The 13540-nt window shown below is 44.2% G+C and overlaps 1 protein-coding gene across 3 annotated transcripts in view; it reads left to right on the plus strand.

Annotated features, from left to right (window-relative positions):
- ATP10A (ATPase phospholipid transporting 10A (putative)) overlaps positions 1-13540 on the plus strand; it is a 194172-nt gene that overhangs the window by 158818 nt on the left and 21814 nt on the right. For all 3 annotated transcript variants that reach the window (XM_086711333.1, XM_086711332.1, XM_086711334.1), the window contains exons 8-10: positions 2745-2962; positions 4994-5188; positions 7599-8181. In XM_086711333.1, coding sequence (XP_086567459.1) covers positions 2745-2962; positions 4994-5188; positions 7599-8181 — 996 coding nt within the window. The remainder of the gene's footprint in view (positions 1-2744; positions 2963-4993; positions 5189-7598; positions 8182-13540) is intronic.

Consider the following 13540-nt stretch of genomic DNA (forward strand, 5'->3'; position numbering starts at 1 on the left):
CTTCTTGTTATTAACTAAAAATTCTCAGAAGGGCATTGGGCAATTCATGCTGTACTCTTCCCCTTAGAAAATGATGTTCGTGGAAGCTGAAGAGAAATGTTACTCCTGTTTGAAGTTTACAGGGTGTTACTCTTCCCACTTCTCCTTTCCTTATGCTTTGCTGCCTCTGTCCTCCCTGATCCCATAGAGAAGCTATCCACTTCATAAGTGAAGGGTGTGACTAGAACCAGCCACCCACCCGAGTCGGGAAGGGGCACCACAATAAGGGTCCCTGTGCCACAGTAGTGTTTGTGGAGCTATGGCGCCTCTGAGAGGCACCATCAACTCTTCAACCAGGACTCCCTTTCCTTCCTATAACAGCATCTGAGAACATGAAAGAAGTCTTGCCACAGGAACAGAAGCAAATATAGTATAGGAGTCAGCACGTGGTCATCATTAGGAAACTTATTTATTGAGGGGATATGGTAGGAAAGATCTCAAGGAAGCATGGGATTTTTGTGAGTTTCATAAAACAATTATGATACCCACTAAGGCCCTTTATGTAAAATTAATCATATTAAACAGAAGACATAGGAACTTATACACTATGTTTAACTTTATTTGCCACCCAAAGTAAATGGTCAGTGACTGTGCCCACCTGTCCCTTTTCACTCTACCCTTCTGTAACTCCTCAGCCTAGTGCAGAAGAGCTCATTTGCCTGAAGGCAGAGTTCAGCCTAGTTGTAAAGGAACCAGAGACCCGGGTCTGAAGTCAGGTCAGAAGCAGCCTTTGAAAGCTGGACCTGAGGCTCTATGGGCAGAATCCCAACTAAGATTACAGAAAAATTTTGATAGTTGTTAGATGTTTGTTATAAAACTAAAGGTTGCATTGCCTCTGGAAGATACAGGAAAACATTTCTGGTGAAGACTAAAACAACCAGGCCTCTCCGCTGCATGTTTGAAAGAAATGCTATGATCAGTCATTGACATGCTCCTGGGGCCAAGAGCATCTTCAGCTGTTACTTTATGTGGTCTGACCTCACAGATCTCATTAGTAAAATGAATTCAGATGACTTTGGCTTTGTATGATGAGCCCAGTTCACATATATCTGAACCAGCCATGGAGACTCTTGGTATGGCCCTCTGACCTTCTGTCCTGGTGACACAGTGTGCCTAGAATAAAGCATCACCTGCTCCTTGCCTTTATCTTCCCCAGGAGCACTGAAGGCATTGCTCAGGCCACTGTTGGTCAGAAATTGCTGCATCACTGTAGACCAGTCATATCAACAGTGGTCTGAAGGATGGCTACATTTAGGCTAACATCTGACTACTACTGCAGGAGACTGGGATAGGCAGGTATATCCTTTGAGAGGCTGACAACAAGTTCCTAATGCATAAGCCTAGAAGCTTGACAGCACTGTGTCCAGGCTTTGTTCTTCCTTGATGTTCATTCACCACCAAACTGTGACTTATATCAGCAGGAGCAGCTGGGATGTGCAGGAGGAGATTTGCTTCTGGGGTGAGGAGCTCCCTCAGTGGGATCCTGGTGTTGGCAATTACTGAGTTTTGTGACCATAATTGACTTACCTTTCCTTATCTCTGTTTTTCTCATCCCTAAAGAAAAGTCTTAACTAAAGAAAGTTGTTAAATAAAAGGCCACAGGCATTGGAGGGCTCCTCTTTGTCCCTTATGTAGGCCACATTGTGTTAAGATATTTTGTGCTCACACCCAGCACTGGACTTGCCCTCGAAGTTCTTAGCGATTGCTTGTTTTGAATGAGTAATCCTCATGAATAGCCTCCTTGCTCATCTATGATGAAATAAGCTGAACTAAAACTGGGCAAAGCCAGAAAAATGTGTTCAGAGCCGTTCATTAGCAAGAAACAGAGCAGATGTACTTCATGTGATTCACCAAGTGGCTGGCCACATGGCCACGGATTTTTGCTGGGCAATGCCCCACTAAGCATTCAAGTGTAACAGTGCAGTCAAGATCATCTAAAATGGATCTTTGCCGGTGGGTCTATACCCTGGTGACATTTGTCCACTCTATGCAATCCCAAAAGGACTGTTAGCCTCCCTATTGGGTAGAGCTTCATCCTTACAAGGTGAATGCAGATAATACCCACCCCCTACCTGACCCTGGACAAGGAGCGCCCATGGGAAAGCACCATCAATACAGACTGAAAACTGTTATTTTTGTGTGATTGCAGGGCAGATGTTCAACTTGTGATCTGTCCTAACAGCCCTAGTGAGTCAGGTGGCCCCATGACCCTGGGATAAGGGCAAAGCCTGGAGCCTGGCTACACTGTGGGAGAGGACTTCATTGCCCTGCCTTCATCCCCACTGTCTGCTGCCCAAACCACATTCATCACACCTAGGGTCCACCTGAATAGAGGGGCTGTATGTGAATCTGTCTCTGTCCACACCTTACTTGTTTGTGGAGCTCGATGGCCACTGTGCCAAAATGCACAGGATCTTTGCTTTGGCATCACATTGACCTGGGTGTCCTCTCCACCCTCCTGAATCCTGTGTACTTAGCAAGGTCCTTAAGTTTTCTGAGACTCAGTCTTCTCATCTGTGCAGTGGGGTGGAGAATATCAACCTCATGAGGTTGACTGTAGGTGCACATAAAGCCTCCATCTCTCAGTGGAAACTTTTATTAAATGTGGCCTTGCCTTTGGGAAAGTGAGGGTGGTGAGTGCTCTGAATCAGTTTCATTTTCCTAGCCTCCCCATGATGTGTCACCCTATGTGCCTTTCCCTACAGCCCAGCGTCTGGCCAGGTACCAGGAGGCAGACTCAGAGGAGGAAGAGGCAGTGCCCAGAGGGGGCTCGCTGCCCCAGCGCAGCAGCATTGCGAGCCATCAGAGCATTCGCATCATGCACAGGAGCCAGAGCACCAAGTCACATCGGCGCACAGGCAGCCGGGCCGAGGCCAAGCGGGCCAGCATGCTGTCCAAGCACACAGCTTTCAGCAGCCCTATGGTGAGTCCCACTCAGAGGACAGCAGCTACCCATGCTGGGACAACACCACCTTTCCTTGCCCTGTCATTTCCCTCCATTCATCAGAAGTATCTGTATGTAATAATACAAATGAGCTGTTGCTGGGGGGTTAGCTCTGTTCAGTTAACAGAACTTGTGTGGCCAACACTTTCTTCACCCTACATTGCTGGATCTTTTCTAAAACACTGACATGGCCCCTTTGTTATGGCCTCTAAGGCCAGGGAATTGTTGGTGAACTACTCAGATCAGTGACGGAGAGGAAGTCTGTCCTACCAAATGAAATGAATAAAACATCAGAGCAAGATGACAACTGTGAAAAAGAAAAGACAGATGAAAAAAAAAAAAGTTTTAAGTAGATGAGCCCAAATCCAATAAACTTCTTTCTCCATTGCCTTGCCCCAACATTTATGGACCATTCTCATCAGGCAGGAAAATTTCCAGAAGTGAATGAGTGATAGCCTTTAAAAGATCCTTTCACTTCTAAAATGTTTTAAGAACAGAGAGGAAGAATCCATTTTGATCACTCTGTGTTGGCCTCATTCTTCTGTGCCCTTTGAAACCTATATAGGCTGCCATTTAAATTGTGGTTGCTGATTGGTGGTTTTATACAGGGCACTTGGGAGTCGGGCTCTACCACCTGGCAGGAGGAGCACTGTGTTGAAAACAAGCTTTTCTGACATCGATGTAACAATATGGGTCCAAGGGTATTTGAAATATTCAAACTTTCTGACCTAGGAATTTAGTGATTCAGTCAAAAATTTCTGTGCATAGAAGTTTATCAATGAAAAAAATATGTATTCAGTGATAAAAGAGTGGCCAAATGAATTATAGTATATCTAATTTCTAAGTTGTTAAAAGTTGTATTTTCAAATGATTCTTAAAAGCCTGGAAAAGATCAGACTGCAGTTAGCCCTTGATCAACACAGGTTTGAACTGTGCTGGTCCACTTACATGCAAAATTAAAAAAAAAAATGAAATATAGTGCAGTATTGTAATTGTATTTTCCTTATGATTTTCATATTTTATTTTTGCTAACTTACTTTATTGTAAGAATACAGTATATAATACATATAAAATTCAAAATATGGTGTTAGTCCATTGTTCATGTTATCAGTATGGCTTTTGGTCAGTAGTAGGCTAATTTTGGGAGTGTCAAAAGTTATACATGGACTTTTCGATTGCATGGGGGGTCAGCGCCCCAACCCCCTGCATTGTTCAGGGGTCAACTGTGTATAACGTTTTGGGGAACATGAAACTGCCAATTTATGTATATTTTTTCTTTATTGAAGTATAGTTGATATATAATGTGTAAATTTAAGGTGGGAAATGCAAATCAAAACCATAATAAGATATCTTTCACACCTGTTAGAATGGTTATCATCAAAAAGACCAGAGATAAGAAGTGTCAGCAAGGATATAGGGAAAAGGGAACCCTCATTCATGCACTATTGGTGAGAATGTAAACTGGTGCAGCCACTAGGGAAAACAGTATGGAGTTTCCTTAAAAGCTTATAAATAGAATTACTGTATGATCCAGCAATCCCACTTCTGGGTTTATATCAAAAGAAAATGTATAAAATATTTTATTATATATATAACGTAAGTGTCTAGAAAAAAGACTGGGAGGAAACAGAAGCACATGTTTCAAAAAGTGTGTATGTGAGCTGGTGCGATACAGATTTGTTCTATTTTCCCTTCTCTGTCTTTTTCAAATTTTTCTGAGTCAGATATGCTATAATAATCTATATTCTTAGCTGTATTATTTTTTAATGCCAACATATATGTGTTCTATATAAGAATATATACATTTCATTTCACATATAATGGATATTACATTCTTACACAATTTAAAATTATGTGTAAGTCATCACTATAAAATGGCATATGTAGATGAGTCAGATGAAGGGGCCTTTACAACTTAGAATAAAATCAAGGTGCCTTAAATAGTCAAGCACCAGGATGCTTGGCAGGTCACTGGGTCATACTCACCCCTAAGCCTCCATTTTCTTGCAGGAGAAAGACATTACACCTGACCCAAAGCTGTTTGAGAAGGTGAGTGAATGTGACAGGTGTTTGGCCATCGCAAGGCACCAGGAATACCCACTGGCCCACCTCTCACCAGAGCTCTCTGATGTGTTTGACTTTTTCATCGCACTTACCATCTGCAACACGGTAGTAGTCACATCCCCGGATCAACCACGACAAAAGGCAAGTTCTGGAGTTTCCCTGTGAAGCTGATACCTTTGACCTTCAGCATGGCCCTACTGTTGTCAGTCTACCCTTTCCAACAGGACTATTTACACTACCTCTCTCAGGTTTAAGGGGATATATCAGGGGGCTTTATATGGGACAAGCCAGCTCACTGGTTCTGTGGTGCCATTCCTAGGCTACCAGAGGCAGGTGAGGGGTTTGGGGCCAAGTAAGAGAGGACAACTTCCTCCCATGATGGGTGGGGCACATAACAGCCTGGCCTGGAGTGAGGCTGCCCTACACTACCTACACAGAATTTCAGGGTTCCAGATTCTCAGAGAAGAGTGCACAAGACAGGCTTGGGGCCCAGACAAATCACCTGGACTTGAATCCTGACTTTATCACTCAGCTGAGTGGCTTTGGATAAGCCTTCCCCTCCTGTGCCTTATGTGACATGAGGCCAGTGGTGAGGGTTAGGGAAAGGGCTCAGAGTAGGGCTTGGCACACAATAAATGTATTTGATGTTAACAAAGGCTTTTAACATCATCTTTCAAGGAGAAGTGGTCAAGAATCGATGTGAAGTTACTTAAGATGGTGGAAACATAGCATTAATCTAAGTTGGTTTTTGTTTGGGTTAATAATAAGATTCTTAAAGTTTCATGTGCAAAAAGATCCTCTCTAACCCAGGTGCTTCTGAGAAAGTCCTCCAGGTGGGCTGAATGTATGCTTGTATAGGGTGCACCTAAGGATGGATGTGCATAATGCAGCAAGGAAACTTTAAATGGGTAAAAATAAAAGTGTTCTAGGGCTAGATGCATGCCATAGACCTGCCTCTCAATCCCCTACCCTCTCAGACCCCTTTCCCTCCTCCTGGGTTAGCCCTTTTACCAGGTTCCACTGATGGCGCCATTGGTGTGTGATGTGGCCTGAACAAGAGGTCTCTGCTCTCTCTTGGCAGCAGCCTATCTGGCAGTAATGCAGCACCCCCTGTGCCCTTGCTTCTGCGACACTGGCCTGCAAAAGCCCCAGTGGGCCTGGTAGATCCAGAGCGGACAAGATCCCACCACTCAGAGACCACAGGGTTGCACCATCTGCCTTAGTCAGGAGGTGTTTTCTGCTGCAGCTCACCTCTTAGCTGCCTTAGCATCCCTCATCTGGCCTTTGGGTTCTTCCACCACCTAGTATTCAGCCCCTCTGGCATGCATCCCTGCATTCTAGTAGAACCTGTCTGACAAACTCAGGCATTGTTGCAACTACTGAATCACTGAGAAAGACCCCAGCATAACCTGAGGCATGTGATGATGGTGACATAAGCAGTGCATTCCATATTGGGAGGAGAATATTTAATCACCCACCCTCAGACTGCAAATGAACGGGTCTCTGGATGTGTTCCTTTTCTCACATATTAATGAGTACTAAATCTTCAGGGTATTTGGAGCCGGCTGGAACTCCAGTGTGGCTGTTTGAATCTCCCCTTGGATATGTAGCACATTTAAAGTTATTATAGGAACAAAGAAGAAGCACCTTTATCAAAGTTGGTCCTACAGTCCCTGCTTGACCACACACCTAACTTTTCTTGAGGCTATTGTATAATATACAACTTTGGACACACAGGCAAAATTATGAAAATTTAAGGCTAACTATAACTCCGTGTTTTGATTGTTATAACATTTGCTCTAAATCCATTTTCTAGCAGAAAGTTAAAATAGGTATATTATGCCAGCATTAGTGAACAATACTCCTTTAAATAAAATATTGCTGTTGCTCCATCATTAAGCTTTTTGGAACTCTAGCAAATGTGTATAACTGTTATTTTGTTGTTTTCATTTCTTGTTAGAAGCTATATAATTTATTGTGACTTAAAAAAAGTGAGCTAAATGATTTCAATCCTGAATTTGTCCATGCATTTAGCTGTTTAGAAAAGTTCTTTTGGGTTGGGAATGTTATTTAAATTTTATATAGACATAATTCGAAGGACTGTATAAACTGGTCTTCTGTTAAATGTTTTTTGCAAGTGGGGAAAAAAAAGGCTGGGTTTTGTGCCAGGCAATGACAGGCATGCTCTTCTGAGCCTTTTCTGCAAAGCAGTGGGACATTGCAGTGTGAAGACAGCCAGCAGAAAGGATAATCTGAAAGCCTGCAGGCACCATTGGCCTGAGTCCCCTGACTCAGTTCAGGGCCTCCATGTAGCTACCCTGGTGATCACATTCTAAAAGAATATATATTGCGAATCTTTGCTTAAGTGAAGTGTAAGAGGCCAAAGGGTGATCTCAAGGAAGATCAATGCTGGCTCTGGTTGCAGTTTTTAGTGCATGCCCCAAAATCTGGGAAATGGGAATTCTATGCTCCGAGCCCCCACTGGGGAAGTGGTAGTTGGGGTGAGGTCTCTAGACACACCTTCCCTGTCTTCTAACTGCTTCTCTTGCAGGTGAGGGTGAGGTTGGAGGTGAAGTCCCCGGTGAAGACGATAGAAGACTTCCTACGAAAGTTCTCACCCAGCCGCCTGACCTCCGGTTGCAGCAGCATCGGGAGCCTGGCCACCAACAAGACCACCCACAAGTCAGGGTCAAACTTTCTGTCCACCCTGTCCAATGACAGCACACTGCTCAGGCTGGAGGAGAGGCTGGGCCAGCCAGCCCCAGCCATTGCCAGCAATGGCTACAGCAGTGGGGCTGCCAGCTGGGCCCCAGAGCACACTGCCCAGGAGCAGGGGGTGGAGCTGGAGCAGGAGCAGGAGCTGCGCTATGAGGCAGAGAGCCCCGACGAGGCAGCCCTTGTGTATGCTGCACGGGCCTACAACTGCATGCTGGTGGACAGGCTGCATGACCAGGTATCAGTGGAATTGCCCCACCTGGGCAGGCTCACCTTCGAGCTCCTACACACGCTGGGCTTCGACTCCATTCGCAAGAGGATGTCAGTGGTGATCCGGCACCCACTCACCGATGAGATCAATGTCTATACCAAAGGAGCTGACTCAGTGGTCATGGACCTCTTACTGCCTTGCTCCTCAGGTATCCAGCTCCTCTCCACTGGGCGGCACCTCCAGTCCCTTTCCATGAGTAAAGTGATTTTCATTAAGCCTTTTCTAAAGCGGTGCCTATCAGAGATTACCTTTCTGGATCACCCTTTCCCTCCTCTGAGGTATTTGGACTAGAATGCTCTGGGGGGTGGAGGATGGAGGGCTTCAGTGCCTAAATTCACCTCAGAACAGTGGGGTTGGGGGTTACTTGAGGTGAGGCCTAGCATCGTTTTAAATCTGGCCAATGGAGGTCAAGAACTTTTAGACTAGAAGTTCTGGAAGGTTCGTTCCTACTCTGTGATTGCCTGGACCAGGGCGACTGAAGCCAGGTCATAGTTTGTAGCCAATTTGTGGAGCTGCCTCAGGTCACAGGCTGCTGGCCTCTCACTCACTGTCATCTGTCCCAACTTCAGGCAGAGCCTGAAGTCTCTTTTGAATACTAGAGTTCCATATAACTTCTGTGTTGAAAAAGAGAAATCTAAATCACTGGTGTCGACAGTTAGAACTTTATCCAGCAGAAGGGCTTGTTTGCATCTCCTTCTAGACACATGCTTCTGGGCCTTGGGAGGGGGGTGGCCAAGGTCCCCATCAGTAAACCTTGTCACCCTTCCCTCTGTACTTGGAGGATGAAGGAGTACATATCTAGGTGAGAGAGACTGGGTGGAGGTGAGGGTGCTGCTGGCAGATAGAAGGGTATCTGCTGTGGCTTTGCTGCCTGACCTCCACAGTCTCCTTATCTATTGTATTCTGGAAACAGCTCTAGGTACAACCTGCTGTGAAACCTTGTACACTGGATGGAGCTAGGGAATAATTTACTTCCCGTGGTCCTCTCACCATAATTTCAGTGCCTCAGAACTGGACTCCTGGCTCTCTAGGCCAGCACCACTCTGTTGTGGGAAAGTGTACTAAGGAATCTCTACAGACAGGAAATCCTTTTCCCACGGGAATACCTCTCAGTTTGCAAACGTGGCTCTGAAAACAGTTTGGATAGCTTTTCATGGGCATAACCTACCAGAGGGCAAGATTTGCCTTTCCACCTCAGGGATTCTGTGCTAGTGTAGACACAGGCTGATTTTGCATTCCCAGAGCCGCCTTCATTCTGCCATTCAGTAGCCTTTTTGTTTTCTTGATGGTTTCCTTCACTGTGCAAAACTTTTTTATTTTGATGTAGTCCTAATAGTTTTTATGCTTTTGTTTTTCTTGCATCAGGAGACATGTCTAGAAAAATGTTGCTACAGCCAGTGTCAGATTACTGCCTGTATTCTCTTCCAGGATTTTCATAGTTTCAGGTCTCACATTTAGATCTTTTTTTTTTTTTTTTTTTTTTTAATTTTTTTTTTTTCAACGTTTATTTATTTTTGGGACAGAGAGAGACAGAGCATGAACGGGCGAGGGGCAGAGAGAGAGGGAGACACAGAATCGGAAACAGGCTCCAGGCTCTGAGCCATCAGCCCAGAGCCCGACGCGGGGCTCGAACTCACGGACCGCGAGATCGTGACCTGGCTGAAGTCGGACGCTTAACCGACTGCGCCACCCAGGCGCCCCTCACATTTAGATCTTTAATCCATTTTGAGTTTATTTTTGTGTATGGTGTCAGAATAGTTCAATTTCATTCTTTTACATGTAGATGTCCAGTTTTTCCACCATTTATTGAAAAAAAATACTGAAAAAAACACAAACACATGGAGGCTAAACAACAGGATGCTAAGCAACAAAAGAAGAAATCAGAAAGTACATGGAAATAAATGAAAATGAAAATACAATGGTCTGAAACCTATGGGGTACAGTAAAAGTGGTTCTAAGAGGGAAATAAATAGCAATACAGGTTTACCTCAAGAAACAACAAAAAGCTCAAATAAACAGTCTAACCTTACTACACCTAAAGGAACTAGAAAAAGAAGAACAAAGACCAAGAGAAGTAGAAAGAAGAAAATAATAAATATCAGAGACTTAAAAAAAAAAAATCATTGACCAAGAACTGGTTCTTTGAAAAAGCTAAACAAAATTGCTAAACCTTTAGCCAGGCTCATCAAGAAAAAAGAGAAAGGACCAAACAAGAAAGAAGTTACAACTGACACCACAGAAATACAAAAGATTATGAGAATACTACTAAAAATTATATGCCAACAAATTGGAAAACCCGGAAGAAGTTGATAAATTCCTAGCAAAGTACAGCCTTCTAAAACAATCAGGAAGAAATAAAAATCCAAGCAGACCAATTAATTGTAATGAAATTGAATTGATAATAAAAAAAAACTACCAAAAAATGAAAATCCAGGACCAAATGGATTCATAGGTGAATTCTGCCTAACATTTAAGGAAGTGTTAATACCTAAATCTCCTCCACCTATTCTAAAAAAGAGAAGAGGAAGGAAAGCTTCCAAATACATTCTTTGAGCCTTCTTCATTCTGAAATTTGATTTTGCATCCACACAAAAGAAAAACAGATATAGCAATTATCTGAGATTTAATTCTACTGTAAAAAAAAAAAAAACTTTGTCCTTTTAATTAAAGACAGTTTAATGGACTGTTGTATTTAAGAATTAACCACATACAATGGGTCATGTATAAGGTAAAAGGCCTGGAGTAGCACTAAGAAATGGGTAGGACAGGGTGGTAGGTGGGGCCCACTATAGAGAAAAGGGATCCTGTTGAGCTGTGCAAGTACAGTGGTTGCCACACTTGTACTTTGCTGGCAGGTCACTTTTAAATGAGTACATAGTCTTAAATTTCTAGACAAAGCACAAACAAACAACTCCTACCACTCATAATCAACTTTAAGGTCAGGGGCGTGTGAGGAGACTAAGAGCAGGCTGGGAAGCCTCATATCCCTCTTCACCTGATCCTTCAGCCCCTGTGTAGCTTTGCTGTTGCACTCACCTCCTCTGCTACTGTCCATCTACTGCAGGTCTCTGGGAGGAAATTACTATCCATATCTAGGTAACTATAGGTGAAAAGAAGCAAAGCCTTCCATCTGTTGCACCATGGATGAGACAAGTAAAAGAGTGACATTGCTATAGTGACACATTGTCCAAACCATGACATTGAAAGGGGCAGATTAAAAATAGACAATTTGTGTAGCTCTCCACCTTACTCAAGGAATTTCCAAGCAGTGTGTGGTTCAGATATGTTTGGAAGATCTACGTGTAGACATCCAGCAACTTAAGATTCAAGATGTTCTGAGACTCCATTGCTTTCCCAAGAGAGGAGCTATAGGATGGCTCTGGGGTTACCTTGAAGTTATCCACTGGTAACACCCCGGCATTATGTATAAATCATTCAACTTTTACTTTGTGGGTGGATGGAGTGTGGAGAGCATACTTGAGCACTTACCTGTGCTCAGGAAGTAGAGCATTGTGTTCAAGCTGCTGTACCTGTGCACTGGTGATAAAGTAAGGTGGGCACACAAGTATTATCCTCTGGATTACTTCAGATCTTTAAGATCTTTCTTCAAAGAGATATAACACTTCTACAAAAAAAGGCAAGAGGAGGCTACGATGATGGTTGATGTGACTGTGTTAGAGGGAGTGTGTCATATTCTCAGGACGTGATCAAATCTTAGAAGTTGTGGGGGATCAGGTAGAAAGCAGGGACTGTATCCTACTCTAGTACCTACAGACCTCTGTTCAAATCCCAGGTCTATATTTATGGGCTGGAAGGAGTGACCCTGGAGAAGTCACTTTCTTTGCTTTAGTTTCCCATCTGCACAAAGGAAATCAGGATACTGACCTCATAGGAAGCCCCTGTCCAAACCCCTAGCACAGTGTCTGGTGTTATATAAGCATAAAGTATAAGCTAGCTCCCTTTTCCCTTCTCTCTGGTTCCTTCCCCTTAAGATTCACTTGCTTGAGGTTTGGTCCAGCTGCTACTTTGTGTGGTGTTTAAGACACAAACCCCCAGATTGCCCCACCTTCTCCAAGAGTGAGGATGGAGAGTAGCCCACCACATAGCATGGGAATCACCCATTGCTGCTATTCAATAAATCAATAAATGCATGCATAAACAAGGGAGGAAATTCACTTTATTTTGCCATCTTGCTGAGATGACTCTATAAGAGAAACAAATTTGTCAAAAACATTAAGAAAATGAAAAAAATAAATAGAAGTATCACTAAGCATTTTAAAAGCACGTGTTAAAATCATGAGTAGGAGTGGAAATTTTCCTCTGAGCGCCTCTTCACAGGGTCCTGAGCATTGCCAGCAGTGCACTGGTGGGGACCCTGCTGCAGTGTCCATGTGCACTACTTGGCCAGAGCTGGCGCAGGGCTCCTCTCAGTCCTATTGCATCTTGAGTGCAGTGACATGGGAGTCTTCTTTACTGACAGGAGCTGTTACTGTCTGACACTGTGCTTGCCCCCCACTCCTTACCTCCAGCACCCAGATGTGGCTGCAGAGACCTTCTTCCTGTGCCCCTCAGGCCACCACTTCTCTCCAGGAGGTGCTGGGTAGCATTGGTTCTACCTCTGGCCATGATGTTGCTCCATTACCAAACTGGCTGTTTTGCAGTGCAACACAGAATTCTTCCTACTACCATAGATATAAAAGCCACAGGGGGTCTGGGTTGCCTGTAAAGTATCAGAAAAGAGTCAGATACTGCATGAATATCACTGAAAATGCAATGTGAACATTACAATGCCTGCAGTCTGAGATCAGTGCAGGAGAGCCAGGCTTACCACATAACTCTGGGGGTCCACGGGTGTACTTTCTAGGACAGCACCAAATCCACTCTTCCTAGGTGCCCCCAGCTCTTTGGTGCTTGTCTGCTTTGGGTTTGAGTTCTTTCTAGCATCCTGGCCCCTCCATCAGAATGCAGATGTATCGCAGCATTCACAAAGAGCCAATTCCTACAGACCCTGTCATTGGTTCTCAGTGACTGTCCAGCTACTGGTGTAGTGGGAATCTGTAAGGGAGAAATCATGTAAGAATCAGGAGCAAGGTCTTACCTCAAGTGGCAGAGGAGATGTATGTCTTCAAGTCTAGAGGAGGGAGGGAATGAGGCAGGGCAGTCACTGCTTCTCTGCAGGGCTTGCTTGTCTCTTCCCAGGCCCTGCTGTGGGTGTTCCCATACAGAAACAGCTCAGTGTGGCCACCTGTGTGATTGCACACTCATCCAGGGCACCCAGAATGCCAAGCTGCCTGGCCTGCCTCTTTTTCATTGATTCTGTTTTGACAAGTGTTTGGGCACAGCCCCTGCATACTGCTCCTTTACTTTCTTCCCCTCTCCTCCCTGGAGAACTGAAGTTCTTTATGATTATTATTTTAATTCCAAAGCCCCTTAGACAGATGCCTCTGGTCAAGGAACAGCCAGCGTCTGGAATAATGTTGTTATCATGTTCTAAAAATGCTATCATG

The sequence above is a fragment of the Puma concolor genome, chromosome B3 (genome assembly GCF_028749965.1).
Source record: "Puma concolor isolate L17-30 chromosome B3, mPumCon1.1.hap2, whole genome shotgun sequence".
NCBI classification, from domain to species: domain Eukaryota; kingdom Metazoa; phylum Chordata; class Mammalia; order Carnivora; family Felidae; genus Puma; species Puma concolor.